This window comes from Athene cunicularia (genome assembly GCF_003259725.1).
Source record: "Athene cunicularia isolate RWA chromosome 5 unlocalized genomic scaffold, athCun1 chr5_part1, whole genome shotgun sequence".
NCBI classification, from domain to species: Eukaryota; Metazoa; Chordata; class Aves; order Strigiformes; family Strigidae; genus Athene; species Athene cunicularia.
In genome coordinates, this window is record NW_020799101.1 from 40,345,808 (window position 1) to 40,368,474 (window position 22,667).

General features: G+C 41.2%; 1 protein-coding gene across 1 annotated transcript in view; it reads left to right on the forward strand.

Moving 5' to 3' along the window:
* LOC113480582 (cytosolic phospholipase A2 epsilon-like) overlaps positions 1 to 22,667 on the forward strand; it is a 34,936-nt gene that overhangs the window by 10,000 nt on the left and 2,269 nt on the right. Inside the window, exons 4-19 of the mRNA XM_026849461.1 lie at positions 5,204 to 5,340; positions 5,828 to 5,959; positions 7,092 to 7,132; positions 8,252 to 8,294; positions 9,119 to 9,176; positions 9,580 to 9,746; positions 9,864 to 9,950; positions 11,091 to 11,128; positions 13,025 to 13,172; positions 14,062 to 14,198; positions 15,177 to 15,399; positions 16,901 to 17,015; positions 18,114 to 18,251; positions 19,657 to 19,764; positions 20,968 to 21,159; positions 21,948 to 22,114. Coding sequence (XP_026705262.1) covers positions 5,204 to 5,340; positions 5,828 to 5,959; positions 7,092 to 7,132; positions 8,252 to 8,294; positions 9,119 to 9,176; positions 9,580 to 9,746; positions 9,864 to 9,950; positions 11,091 to 11,128; positions 13,025 to 13,172; positions 14,062 to 14,198; positions 15,177 to 15,399; positions 16,901 to 17,015; positions 18,114 to 18,251; positions 19,657 to 19,764; positions 20,968 to 21,159; positions 21,948 to 22,114 — 1,931 coding nt within the window. The remainder of the gene's footprint in view (positions 1 to 5,203; positions 5,341 to 5,827; positions 5,960 to 7,091; positions 7,133 to 8,251; positions 8,295 to 9,118; positions 9,177 to 9,579; positions 9,747 to 9,863; positions 9,951 to 11,090; positions 11,129 to 13,024; positions 13,173 to 14,061; positions 14,199 to 15,176; positions 15,400 to 16,900; positions 17,016 to 18,113; positions 18,252 to 19,656; positions 19,765 to 20,967; positions 21,160 to 21,947; positions 22,115 to 22,667) is intronic.

Here is a 22,667-nt window from a genome sequence, read left to right on the forward strand (position 1 = left end):
TTTTTTTTTTTTTTTTTTTTAATAATTATATAGCAACCTTTTCCGAGTGTTTCTGAAATAACCCAGTGTTTGTGTAAACTAATTGTTATAAACCAGGTCAGTTCTTGCTGCTTGCTGCTGTTTTATTGAATGTAATTCCAATACATTCTGGTTCATTTTAAGACTTGAATGTTTTTTTGAGGATAAGTACTTTCTCTGAGAGAGAGTTTCTGACACAGGTGAAAAAGATCACATCCCATGTTTTCAAAAGCAAGGGGTAGTTTTGCTGGTTGGCTGTAGCACCTTGGGAACTGTGGCTGGGAGGAGCAAACTTTTTCATCCCTCCCAGTCTTGATTCTGACACAGATGAAATGAACGAGAAAAAAACTTTCCAAAATCATTACCACCAGGCTAATGCCATTATTAATTACCCTGAAAAAAACCTGCTGACTGAGAGTTGGATGCCTTGTCCCTTTTAAGGTTTCTGTAGCAGACTTGTGCAAGTGTGTGAGTCACATGGCAGGAAAGTGGTGGGAAGTGAGTGAGCAGGAAAGGAAAATACCACTGTTTAGTTAAAGGACGTGTACTACCCACGCATGCATTGAGGAGAGGCTTTTCACACAAAATAGGCAAGTTAACAGTGTTTTGTTTGAATCAATGCAGCTACATGACCACCTGTGACAGGATGCTGAAACTAGCTCTAGGGTGAGTGTGGAAGGGAAATGGTGTAACCCTGCTATCCCTCTTGATTCTTCTGTTTCACTGTGAGCGGCAGCAATTGGCACTATAGTCTCTTGCACAGGAAGAGCGAGGGAAGATGTTCTAAAAAGCGAAGATCTGGATTTATCATGCAGTACCATTCCCATCTTACCCTGTGGTTGTCACATGTTTTTCTGGAAGGTATACCAGAGGATTCCCTGTGTCACAGCTGCGAGTCAGCGATACGCTAGCCGTATCTTAGGTCATATCATTGGGTCGCACCCTCTGCACCTGCACACCCCTCCTGGTCCATGGCTGTGGCACATGTGCGATGATGCAATAACACAGAAAGGTTTCATCAAGGACTCATCTCAGATCTTCTGCATGTCAGGCAACAAGGCAAAATCACAAATAACCAGGTTGTAGAAAGAGATTGTGCAAACAGAACTGAAGCAATATTTTGCATTAAATACACAGCTGACTAGTTTGCCTGCATGTACTCATATAATTAAGGATTGTTTGATACACTGTGTATCTCAAAGTACAGTTAAGATACAAGAATGATGAATCACATCAGTAGAACAGAGTACTTTGTCAGCCAGCCAACAGTCATTGATCTCCAATGATAAACCTGAAGTCATGCAGTAGTCATACAGAATTACTTTTAAAACATTTTAAAATCAATATAATTACTTCTAGGATCTCCAAACATATCCAAATACCTATTTTTGCAGTTTCAAGATTATTCAAATCATTATTATCTGCATAGAATTTCCAAGATTAAAAAAAAAAAAAACAACAAACCAAACCAACAAACAAAAAAACCCAGTCATACAGAATCAAATTAATGCTCATACAGTTCTCTGAGGGGGGATATACTTGGGAACTCCACTGCAAAAACCTCTGACATTTGAAGAAATGGAGTAACAAAAGAAGCTGTAGAAAGGCACCAACTGTGATGACAGATCTGAAAGAACTTTTACATTTGGAGGGACTAAATAGGCTGGCCTTAAGAATGAAACAGAAATTATTGAGGAGGACATGGAATCTGTTTCTACAAAAAGGAATAGGAGGAAGAAGACAAATAAGGAGTTATTTCTCACCATTTTTCACAATGTAAGAATAAAGAAGCACCCAGTAAAATGACAAAACAGGAGAATTAAAACAAATAAAAGGAATATACAAATAAATTGTGGAACTTATTGTCACAGGCATGCATGGAGGGTAAAATACATCTGTTAAAAAAAAAATATTCATTGAGCATATAGGTCTAGCAAGGGTTATTAACCACGGAATTCCCAATGCAAACTGTGGTTTGGGAGATCATTTGTCTGGCATGATGGATGCTGGATCAGGTGCAGTACTGCTCTAGAATTATCTTGTTATTTCTACACTGGAGGAAGGTGTAGAAGAACTATAACTTGGCAGTGAAATGATTTTCTTTTTTTAATGTGAAAAAGCCTAATGTTTTTTCTTCTGTCTCATCTTTAGAAAAAAGCTAAACTCTTCCCAGATGAGACTTTCCCAAAATACCCAGTCCAAGACAGACATGCTTCCCGTAAATGCATAGACTGAATGCTGCAATTTGAAACATAATAGGCAGTTAAAAGTGGTGTCTTAAGACAGAAGAAGGGCAGCCTTAAATCTTGTTCTTAAATCAATTCTGTCTATAAATGAAATAAAGACAAGCAACTTCCTTTGCATGGAAAAGTTCCAGATGAGACATTTTTTTTCCTCCTTCAGAGAGATACTGATGTGCCGAAGCAAGGCACTGTGTAAGACAGCCAGACTGGCCAGGATGACTAGACCTACCCTTACTGGAGAGACATTTGGTATGACCAACCAATGTTTTCAATGTCTTCTGGCAGCCTGCTGCAACATGCATCATCTGTGTACTCTGTGTATGGCAGGGTTTCTGCATTGATTAGGAATGGAGTGGAATGGAATGGAATGGAATAGAAATAGAAATAGAAATAGAAATAGAAATAGAAATAGAAATAGAAATAGAAATAGAAATAATAGAATAGAATAGAATAGAATAGAATAGAATAGAATAGAATAGAATAGAATAGAATAGAATAGAATAGAATAGAATAGAATAGAATAGAATAGAATAGAATAGAATAGAATAGGACTACAGGACAACTTCAGTTGGAAGAGACTTACAACAATCATCTAGTCCAACTGCCTGACCACTTCAGGGCTGACCAAGTTAAAGCACGGTATTAAGGGCACTGTCCAAACGCCTCTTAAACGCTGACAGGCTTGAGGCATCGAACACTTCTCTAGGAAGCCTGTTCCAGTGTTTGGCCATCCTTTTGGTAAAGAAATGCTTCCTCATGTCCAGTCTAAATCTCCTCTGGTGCAACTTAGAGCCACTCCCATGTGTCCTATCGCTGGACCCCAGGGAGAAGAGCTCAGCACCTCCCTCTCCACTTCCCCTCCTCAGGAGGCTGTAGAGAGCCGTGACGTTGCCCCTCAGACTCCTTTTCTCCCAGCTAGACAAGCCCAATGTCCTTAGCCATTACTTATGAGGACATTCCTTCCAGCCCTTTCACCAGCTCTGTTGCCCTCCTCTGGACACATTCAAGGGTGTTCATATTCTTCTTAAATTTTGGGGCTTTTGATGCTGCCTATTGTTTATCTGTATCCATGGGAATTGTAAAGACCTGGGCATGTCTCCCAGACCTTAACAGAAAGTGGGCATGGGTGAAAGGAGAGCAAGAGATAAAAGGATGTAGTATTCAACCAAAATGTCTGATGTGAAAAGACATCCCTGGGAATCATGATTCTCAGTCATCAGTCTGCAAAGCCCATTGTGCCATCTGTGTGAGGGAAACAGATGCTACTGGGGTAATTTCTGCTGTTTCCATCTGTGGGCTTGAGAAGGAGGCAGCCCATGGCAACCCTTTTCCCTTCCTTTTGGATTTTGTTCCTTGAGGAAAGGGAAGGAGGAAACCTGAATGCAGGAGGTGTAATGCCCTCTCAACTAATAGGAGAAAAGTACGAGGAAGGAGACTAAGAGACAAGAGTTGTGCAAAGGTAGAATTGAATGAAAGAGGAAGATATGACTCTAGACAAGGACAGTTAAACTGCTGACAGAACCCTTTTTTTTTTTTTCCAATCCAAAGTAAGATATAGAAGGTGGAATAGAGCAGGAGAAGGAGAGGGCTATGGCCTGCTGTATATTTTCCAAACAAATTTTTCCATAAGAGGAATATTGGGTTTTTTATTCTGCAGAAATGTGTTGATCTCTCCACAGATTTTAGGAAAAATTGATTTAATTAAAAGTGGTTTTCCATTTCTGCATTATAACATTAAAAAAATATAAACCCAATAATTAAGGCGTAGGTTGACATATGACAATGTACTATGTAATTTCTCAAGCAGTTCTGAATTTCAGTTCTTCATTCTGACTTGGACAGAAAAGCAACAATCTTTTTTTGAACAAATACACTTTCAGCAACGTAAAATGCAGCCTCCACCCAGTTTGATACAGAGCCAATGGCTGTAGGGTGACACCTGGCAAAACCTGCTGGAGAAGGAAAGAAAAGGACAAGACAAGAAAAAGCTCCCGTTGCAGCCAGGCAAGTTTTTGCCTTTCCCCACAGATTGGTGTGCAAGCTCTTGTTTCCCTGATCTACCTGCAGAGTCCTTACCTGCTGCTGAAGGGTCCTCTCCATTTACTGCTGCTATTGCTTGTCTCTCTCAGAAGTCTCATGTCAAAGGACATCCCTTCTCAGTTCCCTTTTGCATTAAATGATACCTGATCATTTTATTGTTAAGAACTGTGTAAGAGAGAGGTTCAAGTTACTGAAGTATTTTGTGTAACCTGCAGGAAGAAACATTGCATTCTGCTGGCACGCTGTATGCTACATTTTTGGCTGTAGCCATTTGAGATATATTGTAATTTAGGCGCCTTTGAGAAATGGGATGGAATATCCTTCACTAAGGTGCATTTCTGAAGGTGGCAGTTGATCCGATGTCTAATTTAATGACCTCCTTCTGGAAGAAGCCTCTGCCATTTCCTACAACAAGGGTAGTTCTGCAGCTGCTTTCACAAACCCTTACCGAGAAGATTACTGAAGGCAAGGCAGAGATGGAGACCTTCTGCAATTGTTCTCAAAAGGTGGAGGAGGCTCCCAGGCCCCTCTCATCAGACAGCAGCTGAGGGTTAGTGTGTGTGTGCATGCACACATGAGCATAGGAAAGCTTGTTGGTTGAGAAACTGGAGAAAGTGGCTGACCAGAAGAGGAATTCTCACCACCTTCTTGTATACACAACATTGCTGTTGTCTGTAACTCACACAAGGAAGAATAGAAAACACCTCCTGTTCTAGGTCACCTTATGGTCTGTGCTTTTTCCCTCTCAGAATGGTATCTTGAAAAGAGTTACGTTACATCAGGCATTTCTGCCTTTATATAACTCATATTTGCTGCTGGTACCATGCAGTAACCTTTCCAGAGTCATGCAGTACCACCGACTTTGCCACATTAACAAGTGTTTTGCCTCTTTCCCTACCCAGTCAGCCAGGCTGATTGCTACGTGTCATTGTGGCTGCCAACTGCGACATGTGAAAGGTCCCGCACTAAAACTGTGAGAAATTCCAACAATCCAGTGTGGAACGAAACCTTCTACTTCAGGATCCAGAGTCAGGTCAAGGTAAGAAGCCAAAGTTGTCTGCTTGAAGCAGATTTTGTGCATGGTGGGTCTGACCTATCTCCTGAACTGTGCCCAGAAATTGTTTAAGAGATGGCACATGACAAGGGACTGTTCAAATTGTTTAACGGAGTAGATGACTGAGTTCTCATGCCTGTTCGATGGTGCTGTTTAGGAGGGCCAGAAACCGAGCTCAATATTGAAGCTTTAGGGAAACTAGAGACTCATGTGAATCAGTGCAAGATGGATACAGAATCTGTGATTAACTAAGCTGCTGTGTAGGTATAGCCAATGTATTACTTATGTTACAGCAATTATACTGAACTAGGGAAGAATGAATATTTGATTTGCAGTATGTTTTTCTAAAGGGGGATGATACTTAATTTTACCACTTTTCTTCTTGAGCACATCCCCAACACTCCTTCTTCCCTAGAGCTAATGTTGTCCAGACTGTGGAAACTGTAAAAAACTCTTCTTCCCCTTTTTCTAGAATGTGCTGGAGCTAACAGTGTATGATGAGGATTTTGCTACTCCAGACGACCATCTCCTCTGCGCACTCTTTGATACCGCTAAACTTCCAATTGAAAGAACAGTGGTCCTGTATTTTAAGCCCAACCCAGAGGTGAGAGCAAAAGATAAAGCAACTAAGAAACCAGTGGAGAGTTACACACTTTCAAAACCTTGGGGTGAGATTTCTGAATCTGCTGTGGATGACTTAACCCCCAAATTGGTACATGAATTACCATTCAAAATATAAACACAAAATATGTGGTAAAAAAAAAAAAATCTGAATTTGAGAGCCTGATCCCCTCTTTGCAGTATTTTCCTAAATTACTAAAAGCGTATGACTGAAACAGTGTGGTAGGAGGGGGAGGGATCTGACTGTGAGCTATCTCTGAGCAACACCAAGGCTTTATAGCTGTTGCAGGGTGAATAATCTGTAAATTTTTTTCCCCATGTTACCAGTAGTCACTAACCTCTGCCCCTTTGATTGCATCTGCTTTCACTCCAAAGGCAAAACTGAAGTTGCCTCTGTGCGTACCCCAGCACTGTCCCCTGCAGTGATACCTCAGCTAGGACCAAACCTGCTGACTTGTCTATCGGAATTAGTGCGGGTTTGAAGCTCTGAATGACTTGTTTACTCTGTTTCTCAGTTTCTTGTCTATAAAATGGAAATAAAGAGTCTTGATTCCCTTTGAGATCTATGGATGAGAACAGTGAAATATCTCGCATGCAAGTCTTGCTCTTTTGGGCAGGTTGCTTCTGGTACCCAAACTAGGTCACCCACAACTAGCTTATACATATCAAGGCTGCCTTACAGGAGGTTACATAACTGTAACTTTGAATCACTCAATAATACCTGTCTGTTTATTATATTAATGTGATGGGTGGAAAGTATCTTTAACTTCCAAGCTAATAACAAGGAGAGTGAGTCATGGCAGGACAGTGACAGGAATAGTTAAGAGAAAAAGGTAGAATTTGGAAGTCAAAGCATGTTGCAAATTGCAGCAGCTTCGCACTAAGAGATGAAAGTACAGGTTATTTTGTTGATACCTTGAAGAAGGAAGGAGGTGAGGTAGGAATCATTAAACTGTCTGGTTTGAAATGTTATTTCAGACCTTCCAGTTTGAAATACTTATCACAGGCTGTGCACTGCAGTCAGTTACTTCAAAACTGCATACCAGGGACCTGGGCTTAGACAAGGGAGAAAGCATTATGTAGCGACTTATTTAATTTCTTGTTCTTCCTTTCAGGCCAAGGAGGAGCTAGAGGTTGAATTCAAATTGGAGATTGCGTAAGTGATATACAGATTATTTTAAAAATGCAAAAATCACTAAATGTTAAGCCAAAGAAATAGCATTAGAAGTCACGCTTTGTGGGATTTCTACAAAAAAGTGCCAGACTTCTGCACCGTTACTGCAGTCTCAGACACACAGCTGATCCCTTCAGTCAGCTTGCTCTGTAATTTAGTTGCTTGCAAAGATGCACCTCCCAGCACTGTCTCTTCTATTCACCCTGTCAGATTTGTCTACCTAAGGACATTTCAGAAGACTTTCTGAGTGTGTGTGCATGCGTTTGTGTGTGCACGCATGTCCATCAATCTCTCCATGCATGTTTCACCTTATGCATTGGACAGACTCCTAATGTTGAACCATCCTGGCTAGGTTTCCAGTGTATCTCTGACTCCTTTGATTTTACCTTGCAGCACTGTTTTGGTCCTAGTAATTCTGTTTTCTTTCTACCCAACACGATGAGAACGTGTTGGAAGCTCTAGTGCAGGGTTGTTCCTCCAGCATGGTTATCCTACCATCTGTATGAAGCAGTATTTTTGTCTCTGTGTTGCCACAAGGTAACTAAGACACAGCAGAAATTATGTGACGAGACTAAGGTTAGCCCTTCTACTAGTGGGGATCCAAGACCAGAATTCAAGTCACTCCGCACCATCTTCTGACTTTACCTGAAAGATCTTGAAAGCTTTATTTTCCCTATGTAGTTGGTACCCTCTGCCTCATTATTTTTATTTGAATACCAGTAAATAAATAGAACTGGGCTTCCTAAAGGGTGTATGCAATGATATTAGCACATTACTGCTGAAATACATGTACTTTACATGTTCTAGTGAGGAGAAGAATTTGACTGCCTAACCACAGATTCCGTTTCAGATGATCATGAGATTGCAATGCAAAAAAGTAGCCATGATAAACATCACTCAGCCTTGGTACAGAGGCAAGTCCCCTCAGAGCAGTATTCAGCCCAAGCAAGCATGGACGGGAGGTTGTTACATACCTGCTGGGGTCCCTCTGGCCATCATTCTTCTACATGGGGAGAAAGGGCAACACCCTGGGCAAGGATGACTGGGTATTTCTTTAATATATAAAAAAAAAAAATCCATATTTTTCATTTTGCTTCCCAGTTCTGGTCCTCATGAAGCCATTGCTACCAATGGAGTCCTGGTGGTATGTATCTTTTTCCTAAGAAATTTTCTATAAGTGTTTCCTTAATATAAAAGTGAAGGGAGGATGGGGGTTAGAGAAGCCAGTAGGCCAGTTCTTTCTCTTTCTTTCCTCTTTCCTATTTAGATACTTTGAAAATGGAATATTTTATTGCCCTGTTCATTGGTGATATCCTATTATTTCCCCTTTGAACCATATTTTTACATGCACACACACATTTTTGATTTTCTCTGGTACTAGTACTCCTTCAAAAAATGTACTGCTATCCATCAAAGTACAACGGTAGAAAGGCTGTGAATGCAGTTGCTGATAGCCTACCCAGCCCTTTCCTCCCCTGGGAGATGAGCCATGCCTGGTGGGTAAGCTTAGCACTAAGTTTTGACCTACTGTAATTACATTATGTGAAAGAAGAGCGAGTGACATAAAAAAACCCCTAACCCAAAGTGTTAACAGCAATGTTTCTTCAGGAAACCCTTTCTACTACCGACATTTGATCTCTCAGCATTGTATCTTCCATTTGTTTTTTCCTAGTTTAACCCTTTGTATCTATACTACTATCCTGAAAATGCTCCCGTTTTTCTTCCGTTGTATCTTCCTCTTACTATGCCCAGTTGTATGACATTCTCACTGCAGGATGCTCTACAACTCACTCCAAAGGTTTTCCTTTTCCTTAGTCAGTGGCTACTGGGCAAAAGTCCAGAAATGCCAGGGAATTAGGTACTTCAGGTGGCTGGACATGTCCAAAAGCTGAGTGATTCACAGTTCCCAGTAAGGAGGTTGGTATGTGACAACCTTTCTCATAGATTTCTGTTCACTGTCTTTCACAGTGTCGTGAACTTTGCTGCTTGGAAGTTGAAGTGACAGAGAAGATGCAACAAAAATCAAGTGATGTTATTGCTTTATTATTTATTTACCAATAATTGCATGCTTACTGATAAGACGATGCCCTTTTCGTATAATATATTAGTGGAATAAATAGTATTTACGGTATTCAGTGCAGTTAACACCAGGTAAACACATTAGTATGTTACAGAATTCAACGACTGCGTTTCATACTCCCTTAGGTATATGTAAATAAGGTCTATTAGATCTGCATTAAAGTTGAAATCCTAGTTCTATATAACAGTGAGAACAGTCAGAGTCCCCTTTCTATGAAAATAGGATCTGCTTTGCTCCTTTCCCTTTGCTACCAGCACTCCCTTCAGAGCCCTTTCCATTAGTCCAAACTCTGTAATTTTCTGCTTAAATTATAGTGACATTTCTCATGACCTTTGTTCTGCTTTTTCAGAGAAAGAGCTTTCCCTCACGGTGAAGGGCTCTTTTGAGGGGACGCAGGATATCATGTTGGGCCCCGATGGAGTGGCCAGCCCATCAGGTCCCACCAAGTTCCACTATATCAAGTATGCTGAGCCAACGCTGGATGTCATGTTGCCAAAGAAGAGGCGCTACCACCCTGTATGTTAGAAGTGGCCTTAATGATGAACTGACCATGAGTGCCTCTTTAGAAAGTGGGAGGAGGGGGAGAGGGTAAAGCCATTACCGTTTTTGTCCTAAAGCATGTTGTTTTCTCAGTGGACCTGTAAGTACACTACAGAGACGGGCTCCCCGGTCGTGATGCTGAATTCACTGCCCATGGGAAAGAAAATGACTATTGCAGAGGTGAGCATCGCTTTCAGCTGTTAGGAATTAAAGGCCTCTCAACTAGAAACCATTCCTCATAATATTGTCCCAAAGGCAGCTAAGAGGGTCAGAAATGTTCTGATTTTTTTGTCAGACATTGAACAAACCAGAGCTTTGTTTCTCCAGGTGTTTTCTCCACAGAAGTAGGTTGTCCCTCCATTAGCCTCCATTATGTGCAAGTAGTGGATACAGAGACCAACAGTGATGTCAGAAAATATGATGATTCCTTCAGTACATCTCTCCCCGTTTACCCAAACGCTCACTGACCCCTCCTTTGTTTAGGGTCCAAACTCTGCTCCCTCGACACAAGCTAGGAAAATAATCAATAAACCTGCCCTTAGTTAAACATGTGCTTCAGAGGACATTATGTGAAAATACATGGAAAATATTAGATATAGTGTAGGGATTTTAAAGAATGTAGTGAGAATATTGCTTGAAATAGATGTATGTGCTGTATAATTTTAAATGAAATTAATAGAAGGGAAAGATCCTTAATATAAAATTTGTGTTTCTACTAAATAAAAAATAAAATCTACAGATGTCCCGGTTATTAGGGACAATCTTGTCCAAATATTAATTGTTATGTTGTGAAGAAGGAGAGTATCAGATTTCAGGGCCACTAAAACATCCTTTCAGAACAGAGTACTTTCTGACAGTTGATATGAAAGTTGCAATAATGATTTAAGACAGGATGAAGTCTTGGCAGAAGCAAACACAGACTTGCAGTCTCTTCACTGTGAGACTGGGGCCAGGATGTCAAAGATCTGCTGTGTATTAGAGCATAAAGAACGGGAAGCGTATGAAAGATATTTCAAGATGCTGCAGAAAGTTTGTGAATAACACGGGAAATGGGACCTACTGCATAAATCTCAAGAACCTCCTATACCAAGACTGTTAATGGTTTCAGCAGCCTTGAAGCATTTGGATCTGTGGGTAGCGATGTTCCACTAAGGATAAGTGAATGCTTTTGGAAATATATTCCAAGATCTCAGACATTTAACTTTGCAATTTCCAGACCTTGCTGGGGTGTAAATCAAGCTCTGATACCAACACAGAAAGTAAAAAAAGATATTTTAAAATTAAAACTAAAAAATGACCGTACACATTCCTGTTTTCCAGGAGAAAAGGTTTGACTTGAGTGTGAGAGCACAGAGCTGGTAAGAGATCTTCTTCTATTCCTAAATACCAGGGTTATTGATTTTGATACTGTTTTAGCCATATGAAAATGACACAAGCAGGCATTCTCAGTCTGAAAACTCAAACCTGCTTTTAATAAAACATAAAATACATGCACAGTTTATTATACATGATTAGTCTTAGGAAGATTTGGCTTTAATCAATAAATGTTAATAAACACATATTTATTTTAGTATTATCCCTTCCCTTCTGACCACAGAATATTATTTTTTATCAATGTCAGTCTCTGAAATTCACAAAAATGACAAAGCTGATTAAAAAAATAGATAGTAAACATTAAAATGTAGTATACGCTAAATTTGATTAGAAATTATGACCATTTTTTTGTCTTAACTGTCAATATTCAGTATTCTGTTAAGTCCAGTTATACTGCATATTGAGTAGAAACTAAGGTAGAGAACGTGGGTAGTGATTTGATATCTATAGACATGCTTATTAATATTCATCAGTAAACATGAAGATATTTTATGTTATCCGTATCTATACATGACACACAGAACTGAGCAAACTGATCCTTTTTGTGTGTGAGTGCCTGACTCGGAAGTAAAAGATAAAAATAATTTTTAATTCAAATAGAGTTTTCTATCATTCATTTCAGGAAGGCAAGTAAACAATGACAACAGTGAAACCATCATTTTTCCAGGACAGGAAAAATGCTTCCCGCTTATTTATTTTACTTTCAGAGAACTTTATAAACAATTTGTTTGTATCTTGATTTACAGTGGAAACTGGCTTTTTCAGCTCCACCTAACTCAATTGCCTTTGGACATCTTCATTTACAAATGCAGTTGTAATCATTTGGCCGATTTCATCCAAGTCTGATGGTGGAGACGTCTCATAAATAAATTTCATTACTAGTTTCACTGAAATTCTGGACTCGGTAGAAGGGAGAAGTTCTGTCACTGAAAGGAAAAGCAAACCCTCCCATTTTACAAAGCCTGGCCAGGGCGCCCATGGGTAGCTCTGGCCTGATGACACCATGTCAGCCCTCTTGCTCATTGATGTCTTGTAGGTGCAGGTCAGGAAGAGACAGGAGGGAGGCTAATGAGCAGAAGAGCACAAATGCCCAGGGAAACAAGCTACAACAGTGGTGTTTTAAGGAATGACTTATTACACTTCAAAAGTGATGCAAATGAAATCTTCCTCTGAGGAATACTATGTTTTACAATTTTTGAGTCGAGGTTGATGTGAAATACAACTGCCAGCGTTGACCTGTGAGACATTTTGTGCAAGTACAGACAGATCAGAGCAGTGGGGGTGAAAACCTGCCCCACGAAACTCTGTGACCCATCTCCATCCGTCCAGGGGCTGGGTGTCACCCCGGCCATCCCTCCAGGCAGCAGGGTGACGGCCCTCGTGCCCGGCGGGCGGGGGCTGGCTTGCTCCCCAGCCATGCTCACCGCTAGAGGGGGATGCGCTCCCACGCCAGTTGCTCAAACGAGAACTTTCCTTCAGGTTGGACATGCCAACATCTGAAAATTGGGTTTTGTTTCAGATTTAGAATGAGAAAATATCCCGTGGAATTGGAATCAGTGCACTCACTTTTGACTATTTGCACAGATTTTCTAAGCTGGAAATTATTTTAGATTTTAAATATTAATTTAAATATTCTGTTTCATTTGTAAATACTGCACATTGTTTCTTCATCAGATAGTGGGGTATAATGCCACTGGTTAAGCTTACTCATTGAAATAAGTTTTTTTACTTTTAAATCTAGAATATTCTCTCTTGCTCCTGTCATATTGCATCACCCTGTTTGCAAGGAAAGGCGCTGTAGATTATCTTTGATTGTAGTCCTAAAATTGATATGGGTGTGTTAATATGTAAAATATGTGCTTTTTTTTTTTTAATCTTAGTAACTGTTCGTGCCACCAAGACCTGGACATGCGCTTTGGGTTTGAACTATGTTCAGAGGAGATGGCTTTCCTGGGGAAAAGAAAAAGATATGTAGCAAGTGCCCTGAAAAATGTTTTTCACCTACAACAGGATCTGCAGGATTTTGAAGTACGTGTCTGCTGGGGAGGGTAGATCTTGAATTTCTAGTGCCTTCATATACTCTTCCAGATGAGTGTCAGCAAAATGGGCTGCATGTATCTGTTGTGCAGGTACCAGCTTGTCCACGTGTCTTAAGTACATTTGCTTCTGTTGCCAAGATTTGTTACTGTAAGAAACTGTAGTTGCAGTAATCGCATCCTTCATGACTGTCAATTTGGAACTTGTCAGATGTGAGGTGTGTTCAACCCTGCCATCCTATGCTATAAATTGCTTGGTTCAGAAGTACTGTGTGCATATTAAATACATTACATAGGAAAGATTTCTTCCCTTGTTCAAATGTCATCCTTTGTGAGAGTTTAGGATAAACATCTCTGAGTGCTTCTTATAATATCTTCCTTTTCTTGCGTTTTTTAAATTCCTTAAAGTAAATATAATTTATTTCAAAGCAACTTCATGATACTGAAGAGTAACAGCACTGCTGAGAGTAGCTTAGCAGCACTGTTAACTGAGTGCATTTCTTTGTGGGGTGGGCATATGGACTTTCATACCGTAGTAGTAGATGTGTGAAATAAGAAGTGGCATAGGAGTGGGAAATTTAGAGAAAATACATTGTTGCCTCCACAGAAGGGTTTCTGCTTGTTCATCTGTGCCTATATTTGACCTGGGGATAGGCAAGAACCCAGGTTTGGGTTAATCTCTGAACCCAAGTTTATCCAAAGGGAAGCAGCAGTAGCAGTCATTGCTTGGTTTATGGTTTTGCTTTTGGTTCCTTCTGAAAAGGGACCCGGTCTCTAAGGTCAGGACCTGGGCTGGGTGTGGTGGCCAGACCCCCCTTGCAGTCGGGGATGTGATGTTGAATGCCGTCAGTGTGAATGTCCCACCCTCCTCTGCCCAACAGGTCCCCGTTGTGGCTATCATCACAACAGGCGGAGGACTGAAATCAATGACAGGACTGTATGGCAGCCTCATGGGGCTCAAGAAATTGAATCTCCTGGACTGTATATCGTACATCAGCGGGCTGTCTGGCACCACTTGGTAAGCCAGCTCAAGCAGGAGGCTTGACCAGGCCTTTTGAGGGTGATGCTGCTGCAGAGAGGAGCTTCTGAAAGCAGACAAGTATCAGGAGATTTTCTTCAAACATTGTAGAAACAAGCTATTTCTCAGTAACAGGCCACTACATATTAGCTTGATCAGAGGCACTGAATTTTTATTAGCAATTCTTTACCATGCTTTTCAAATCCATACTTACAGCAGTTAAATAGGTATATGACAGTTACACTTGTCAAAATGGTTTCTAAGTAAGTAGTTACTATGGATGTAACTGTGGATGCCCATAGCATCATGCCTCCACTGATGTCCCAGTTGTTGTTGTTGTTTCAAATAACTTCTGAGACTGGCTCTGCTTTCTAACTGGTCATGCAGAGAAAGCTGCAGAACAGTGCACACTCACCCCTGCAACGTGTCAGTTTGGGAAAGAACTGAGTTCCCCTGGGCAGCGTTATTTCCTGCTCACAGGACCTACGACTGCCCAACATCTGATGATTCCATGTAGGGAAGGTTGGTAAAATAGAGGATGGTGTTAAAAGACAGTATAGTGATATCATAAGATTAATACTAAATGATGCAAAGCCAGGAAACAGCAGCTGGTGTGAAGTAATTTATAGTCCTAGAAAACAAGTAAAGAAAATGTATTATAATTTTCTTCCTAATTTGTGCTTCAAAAATATACCCATATTCACACTTGGCAATTTTGTGTCTTAAGCTGCTAAAAAAAAAAAAAAAAAAAAAAAAAAAAGGGTAAAGGTTAACGACATAAAAAAACACCTTATCCTTCAGGGATTTAAAACAGTCATAGAAATTCTGGAGTGTTCATTCTGCTGGACGGAGCAGAAAAGCAGAATATGTACGTGCAGAAGTGAATCCCTAAATGTAAACCTCTCTCCCTAAAGGCACAGAATTTCAAGTCTTTTTTTGGTCCTTTTGACTTTTGCTCTCTGTACTATCTTTCTCCAGGACCATGGCCAACTTATACAGAGATGCCTACTGGTCACAGAAGGACCTAGACTCACATATTGGTGAAGCCCAGAAACAAGCAACCAAATGCAAGATGGGCTGTTTCTCTATGGATCGCATGAAGTACTATGACAAGCAGCTTTGTCAGCGGAAAGAAGAGGGATACAGGACATCATTTATAGATCTTTGGGGGCTCATGATTGAGTACTTACTAAATGATGGGGTATAACGTATTTCCATTTCTTAGAGAGTCATGTATTTTTGTCTTAGTGAACAGAGAGGAAACTAGCCCATTATTTCAGGGAATGTACCTCAAAATAGAGTGGTGTTTTCCATGTCAGCATACGCTCACATTATTTTATTTCCTTTAATAGTCTGCCTAAGGAGAAATGCATCCTATATGTTAATAAATTAGGTTGCGGATGTAGCCATTTGAACTCTGGCTGATATTTAAATAGAAGTGGAGGCAATCTTGGGCAGTCTGCCTAAAATGCACATTACTCATGCAAAAAGAGTTCAAGATGCAAAGCAGGGCAATCTCAACAGTGTGAAAACTATCTGAAGCAGGCATGAAATATCTATGAGTGCTTGGTGATTTGCATCCGCTGGCAGGTAACTTGATCTGCAGGTACACTGGAGGCAAGTGTGTATTTTACTTTTGCTGAAAAGGACTGCTCAGACAGTAGCTGGTTTAAGTGATATTAATTTTTACAAGCAATAACAAAATTGCTTTTCTATTATTTGAAGTGGTTTCTACGCCTACAGTAGAGCAGTCTGCTCCCTCTTCTCTCCAGCTAGACCACAGTTCAAGGATGTGTGTTTGGCACTTGGGAAGTGGGAAGGGACGAGTGGTTGAGGACTGAATGGAAGTGTCCTCCAGAGGAGGCAGAAATGCTGCAGTCATTCAGCCATACCTTTGGTTTTATTTATTTTTATATAAGTACATATATAGTATTATATACATATATGTAAACAGAAAATAAATAAATACAGAGAGGAATGCTACATATTAAACAAATGTATAAGCTGAATAGCTGACTCTTAATCTCAGCTAGATGAGGTCCTCCTCACAATCTAGCTAAGCATATTTCCCTCTGAGCAGTGCTGACTATTGCTATGTAACCACTAACCTCTCCCTAATGTGCCAGAACTAGCTGCTCTTAAATTTGTCAGCAGTTCATGAGAATTTATGTTTTTTACAAACCTCTTCAATGAGAATATACTTTTCCAGAAAAGAAGCTGGGTGGGATGCAAATAATTTACTGCCATGTTCCAGTCCCCTTGTAAGGTTGGACTGTGATAGCTGTTGTGTGCTAAGAAAGGAGACTCGGTGCTGACATGCTCAAGGGCTTCTTTCAGCCCCAGGAGAGCAAGGACTGCTCGCTACAGCTCCTCATCCTACAGGGCAGCTTACCCCTTCTCCTGCTTGCCAGGGCAGTACTTTCTAGTACGTACAGACACATATGCAGAAGTAGTTTTCCCTCTCCTCGTCTTTTTGTGAAGCTGTACACAAAGTCAGGCCCGATGCTGGCAGACTGGTCTGTCACCAGTGGGTGGGTGTCTGGGGTGATCTGTGCAGCGGAGCTGCCATGGCCCATCCTGTGTGCTGGGGGCAGAGCTGCCCGGCCCCTCGGCACTGCGGCCACCAAATTCACCATGCGTTGCTTCCATCTCTTCTCTCTCATAACTCTCTCTCTCTCATAACTCTTTTTCTTCAAAACCAGAAAGACCCTCACAAACTTTCAGAGCAGCAAGAAGCACTGTGTGATGGCCAGAACCCACTGCCCATCTATGTGTCAGTCTGTGTTCGGGACAGCTACAGCACCAATGATTTCAAAGGTGAGAATGACGATTCAGATCCTGTGGGACTAAAACTCGCAACTGAATTCCTGTGATTTGCTCTTCTCTGCTTGGTACCACTTGGAGAAAACAGTCCTGGTGCATTAGTTGCTTTTTTTGAGAAATAACCATCACCTCCATGCCTTAAAATTTTAGTTGAAGAGTTTTTTGAGATCAGTATTTCACTGTCTAGACATACACAGTCGAAATCCTGCCAGAAAGGACATTTTTTAAATACTATCTGATCCACCTAGAATAAGCAGTATCAGAATTGTCTGAGAATTAGATACTGGTTTTGTCAATGCCCAGTTATAGTTTCAATATGAAGAAAGACCACATAGTTATGGTAAACTTTGGGAAAGCATCCAACCTACTCTCAACTGAATCTGTTGCTTTACTCATTGTTTTGGTTATTTTTTTCCATGAGGAGAAGCAGCTGGAGGAGGAGAAGAGGTGGAGAAGAAATTCAGGTCAAATTTTTTATGGCTGAGGTGCAAATTGAACCACTTCTGAACTAAAGGAAGTTATGATCCATGACCTTTCTGTCCCAGCCTTTGCTCACACTGCAGTTATATCAGACAACTGCACTTCACTTGGAGAGGATAACCAAGAAAGCCAAGGACTAGTTCTGTCGTCCTTAGTACCACACATAAGAGTATAATTGGTCTCTTAAAAAACCTAATTTCTGAAGAGCTGAGTGCCTGTCTTTGTACATAACCAAATAATTCAAGGGAAGCTAAATTAACTGTATTGATAAAAATGGAAATACTTTCCCCTAGCTGTGGTGTATGCAAGGGCAGAGTGAAACATTGTACCTGCTGGAGAACCCTGTGTGTGTGTGTGTAAGAGCTGGAGCGTTGCGGTGCTCCCGGTGCGCATGGTGTGCCACTGGCAGCACCACCGTGAGCAGCAGCGTAACTGCTTCTGCCCCGCCATGGCCACAGGGGCAGAGCTCAGCTGCCAGCCCTGCCTGCAGTCTGGCAAGGCTTTGGAAAGGCAGCGTAGCGAACAGAAGTTCGAGCAATGCATGCCCTAGCTGCCCCGCTCCCCACACCCGTCCGACAGTCCCTTACGTGTCCCACTGTGGCTGTATTGCAGAGTGGGTCGAGTTCACCCCCTACGAGGTGGGACTCCTGAAGTACGGCGCGTTTGTTCGCACGGAGCATTTCGGAAGCGAGTTCTTCATGGGACGCTTGTTGAAAAAGCTCCCCGAATCCCGGATCTGCTACCTTCAAGGTGATCTATTGCATTATCTTGGCAGAGAGGCACTTTGGAGGGGTGCAACACTGTGAATCAAAGGGTGGGTATTTCTGGGCTAACATACTGAAAGCGGCTGTGATATCACCTGCATGGAAAAGGGGGTATGTGGTAGTCTGGCAAAAAGAATACAGTAAAAAAATGCTACATATTTTTTCATTTTCTTGTCACTGTCTTGGTACGTACAAACTTTTTAACATGGACTAGATAAATCTCCTTAATTCCTTCATTGTAAGGAACAGTTCCCACTTGTTTGATTATTCTTCCAATTCCTCTCTGAATGCACTCCAACTTATGAAAATTTTGAAACAGCTGTGCTTCTACTGTGAGGCTTAACTTCTACTCCATGTAGAGAATCCCATCTACTAAAGATGCAGGCTGCCCAGGATGAAAAATGAGACCAGAAGTGAAGGGTCTCTGAATCACTCTGGTCGGTCCCTGATTTGTACTGATGGGTTGTGTGTAAAAGTAATAATATCCCTTTACCGAGGAGTCAGTATCACTGTCGGGTGAACACAGAGCAGTGCAAGTTCAGTTTCAGTGGTTGCTTCGTACACTCATGCTGCTTAGAAGCTCATTGGTTTCAGTAAACATGTTGTGATATTAAATAGTTTATAACCCTTAGGAGTATCTTTTAAATACTGCTTTTTGAGCTGGCCCTTTTTAACCTGGTCCACTACGGGGAAATTAATTTTCTACATACTGTCTATGCTGTACTGGCTTCTATGCCCCACTGAAAACTAAGAAGTACAATTGTGGCAGACTAATTAGAACACATCTTTAAATTTACAACAGCAGATGAAATGGTGGCATTGTGTTTTGTCAACAAAGCCACCAGTGCCACTGTGGGGAGGAAGAGAGGGGCAATCCTGGATGGAGAAAAGAGTGCACAGTGGAGCAGAAGCCCACTGTGTCTGTAAGTCTTTGAATGCTGCCATGTGAGATCTTCTCTTACAAACCAAATGGCTGAAGAGCCCGTTCATCCTGCTGTGAAACAATTCAGGCTGCGTGAAAGCTGATCAGAACCTGTGCAGTAAAAGAGAAGATGGAGTAACAAAGACAGGGATGGAAAGGATGTTTTTGTCATGTTTGTGTTATCTGAGCTCTTATTTTGCTTCTCGAGTGAGAATTTTTTTCTCATTTACTGCTCTCCCATTTTTCTCTCCCTTTACCATATGCTAGAACCATGTAGTAGGTTAGACACAGGACTGACAGCAGCATGACCTGAACCAGTGCCATAGAAAGCTAAGAGGAATTTAACAGTTCAAAAGTTTAGAAATATTAAATTAAGCCCATTCAAAAATTAATCAAGGAAGTCAAAATAGAAGGAAAAAGGCAGTTTCTTGTTAGAATGTGTCCTTGTGTTCACTAACTCCTTTTACAGGTATGTGGAGCAGTATATTTTCTGTGAACCTATTACAAATATGGGGACTGTCCCACAGTTCAGAAGACTTCTGGAAGAGATGGACACAAGACAGAATAGAAGAAGTTGGTGAGAAAATATTAAGCCTTTCATTTATGGTCACTTAGTCTTCTGGATGCCTTTTGGCATCATGTCAACTACGTTGAAGCCATAGAATCCTCCTAAGATATCAACTTCCTTCCCTCTGTAAAGACTAAGAGGAAGAGGGTAATCAGGGAAATGCTGCTGTAATTACTAGACTTACTAAACTCCCGTGGATTAAAAGCCTATGTCCTTAAGAGGAAGTTTTAGAGGGGTCACACATTTCTCAGGAAGTGTTTTGGCATTGCCCGTTCTCACTCAGCCATACAGAACCAAGAACCATTGGCAGAGAATAAAATTATTTTTACTGCCTGTGCAGAGAATAAACCTGAATATCAATTGGTTAATCAATATTTCCTGGGGTTTTATTTTATTACTCAGTACAGCAATTACTGCATTGGATGCATTCCAGCACAAAGATAAATGATGCCCAGAGGGTATTTTCTGAAGCAATATAGAAACCATGGTTTCATTGCTAAATCATTTAATACGATAGTAACTATAATTACAGACATCCTGAAAATAAAGAAATACATCTGTGCAATCACGGAAACCACCGAGTCTCTCCTGCTGCACCATCAACCACTTGGTCTGGCAAAGCAGGTTGTGAATTCAGGAAACCACACCTTGTGCCGTTTCTACTTTTCACCCACATGTGCTGCCATGTAGCCACCCTGAAAACTACTTGTAGTTTCTAAATATAAATGTATGCCTCAGGTTGTCCCAGGATGCTCTCATTCTATTGATCAAGCATATGTTCATGTAGCCATGGATGATTATCAGGTAGAAGCTGCCGCGGTTGCAACAGACCCTGTGGTGCCCAGTTGTAGCACATCTGGCTGAGTGGGAGCGTATGCTTCAGCCCCATTTACTCCATCCTTGCCTCTGTTTCATGCCATTTACCTGTGAGAGTATGTAACTTACTTTCTGAGAGGACATTTTCTGAATTGCTTAGTTCCCTTAAGGTGTCCCTTTTCTAGGACTAAAGACTGCTTCTGATGAACTGTCTTCAGGCCAAAGCTTAAGACCATCAGCAGCGCTTTGTCCAGCAGCCACTCCTCCCCTTCAGAATAGTTTTTATGTGTTTAGTAAATCATCCCAGAACAACCCCTGAGGTCTCCTACACACCAGGACAACCAGAAATGAACATCAGTTAGCAAACAGTTCACCAATTTTTCTCCCCTCCTTTAGATGAAGACCCGGTGTTGCCTACAAGACCCCACGAGCTGAGGACTCGAATGTACACTCCTCCTGGCCCCCTGTCCAGTGCCCTTCGGGGAGCACTGACTGACCGCTTCTCCGTCGCCCAGCACCACAATTTCCTGAAGGGCTACCAGCTGCATAACAACTACCTGGAGAATGAGCACTTCTCTAGATGGAAAGGTAATGGGCACCAAGATTTAATAAGCATCATTTTCAGGTGGTTTTGGAGTGGGGAATTTAGGAAAAAGCCTTGTCAGGCTTGGCAGGGGAAAAAAAATCTCCTGAAAGATCATTTCTTCTCTGAATGGAGAGATGAGACTAAGACTTCAGTCTTTAAGACGTTTTTTTAAAATATAAACATGTGTTTATGTGCTTTAGCTGATATCTCTGTGATTCAGACCGAGAAGGTAGACTTGCAGCCAACAGAACTGAATTTAAAGTAGGAAAGAGCAGAGTGAACAAGGAAGAAAGCTTAATTTGTCAAGACTGAGCCAAAAGACTTCAGAAGAAACTGGAATATCCTGGAAAATATGACATAGGAGAGAAAACTGGAAAAGAATGGAGCTTTGTAGTCCAAAGAAGAGGGGACCGAGGGACGGGGGCATAAATCCAAATGTAAAACGCCAGGGGAATATCTTGTTCTCCAAATCAGTGATGGATAAAAGATGAAACAGGGACTGAAATGAAGCAAGGCAGATTTAGGTTAAGTATTAGAAGTTGTTTACTGTCACTAATGAGTATGACAAGTTACTGGAATATATTGCCTGCAATCTCAAAATAGATGATTTTTCAGAACAAGAATTTAGGTGGTGTTTTGCAGTCCCTCCCACGCCTATTTGCAATCCAGTAGAGTGGCAATTAAATTAAACCAGGCCTCTGGAATGGTCAGTTCCACCTTGCATTTCTTTTTTCCGGTCAGAATACCTACGTATCATTTCTTATTCCAAGAAATAATTTCCTTTTTTTAGACACTGTGTTAGACTCGCGTCCCAATGAGCTGATGCAAAATGCTGATCACCTGGGCATGATAGACGCTGGATTTTTCATCAATACCAGCAGTCCACCACTTTTAAGGCCGCAGAGGAAAGTGGATGTCATCATATATTTAAGTTATACTACTGGATCACATACATCGGTGAGGATGATCTTGTTACCATGTGTTGTCTCTCCTTTTGTCTAGCCTGTGGTGCCTAAAACTGCTAGTTACTATTGTTGCTATTTCTCCCTGCCGCTCCTGGAAGCTCTCTTGCTGGTTTATGAAATGTTGAATTATTCAAGAGGACATCAGCATGGTCTCTTCCAGAATGATGGGAAGAGCCTCTTCTGCTTTATGCTGGATCAAACATGTTTCCAGATCCCACACAGGAATATGCATAAAGATGAGGAAGCAATTTCTCCTGACTTGTTAGAATATAAAAGGGGTTAAGTGGACAGTCAGAGGCAGATCATTTCTGATCTAACAAATAAGATGCTACTAGGAAAATTCAATGACAAGCATCTTCCTGCAGAAACTCCAGTTTCATGGAGATAAAGTTAGTTAGCTGTCTATAAGGCCTTGCCCGTAACAGGTTTGGTTCTTTACATCTCAGAAACTGAGGTTAGCTAGAAACTTGCTGACCCACTTAAGTGGAATTGCTTTTTGTGAATGAGAACAGCTGTGCTACTGTTAATAAGCCATACTATGTGTG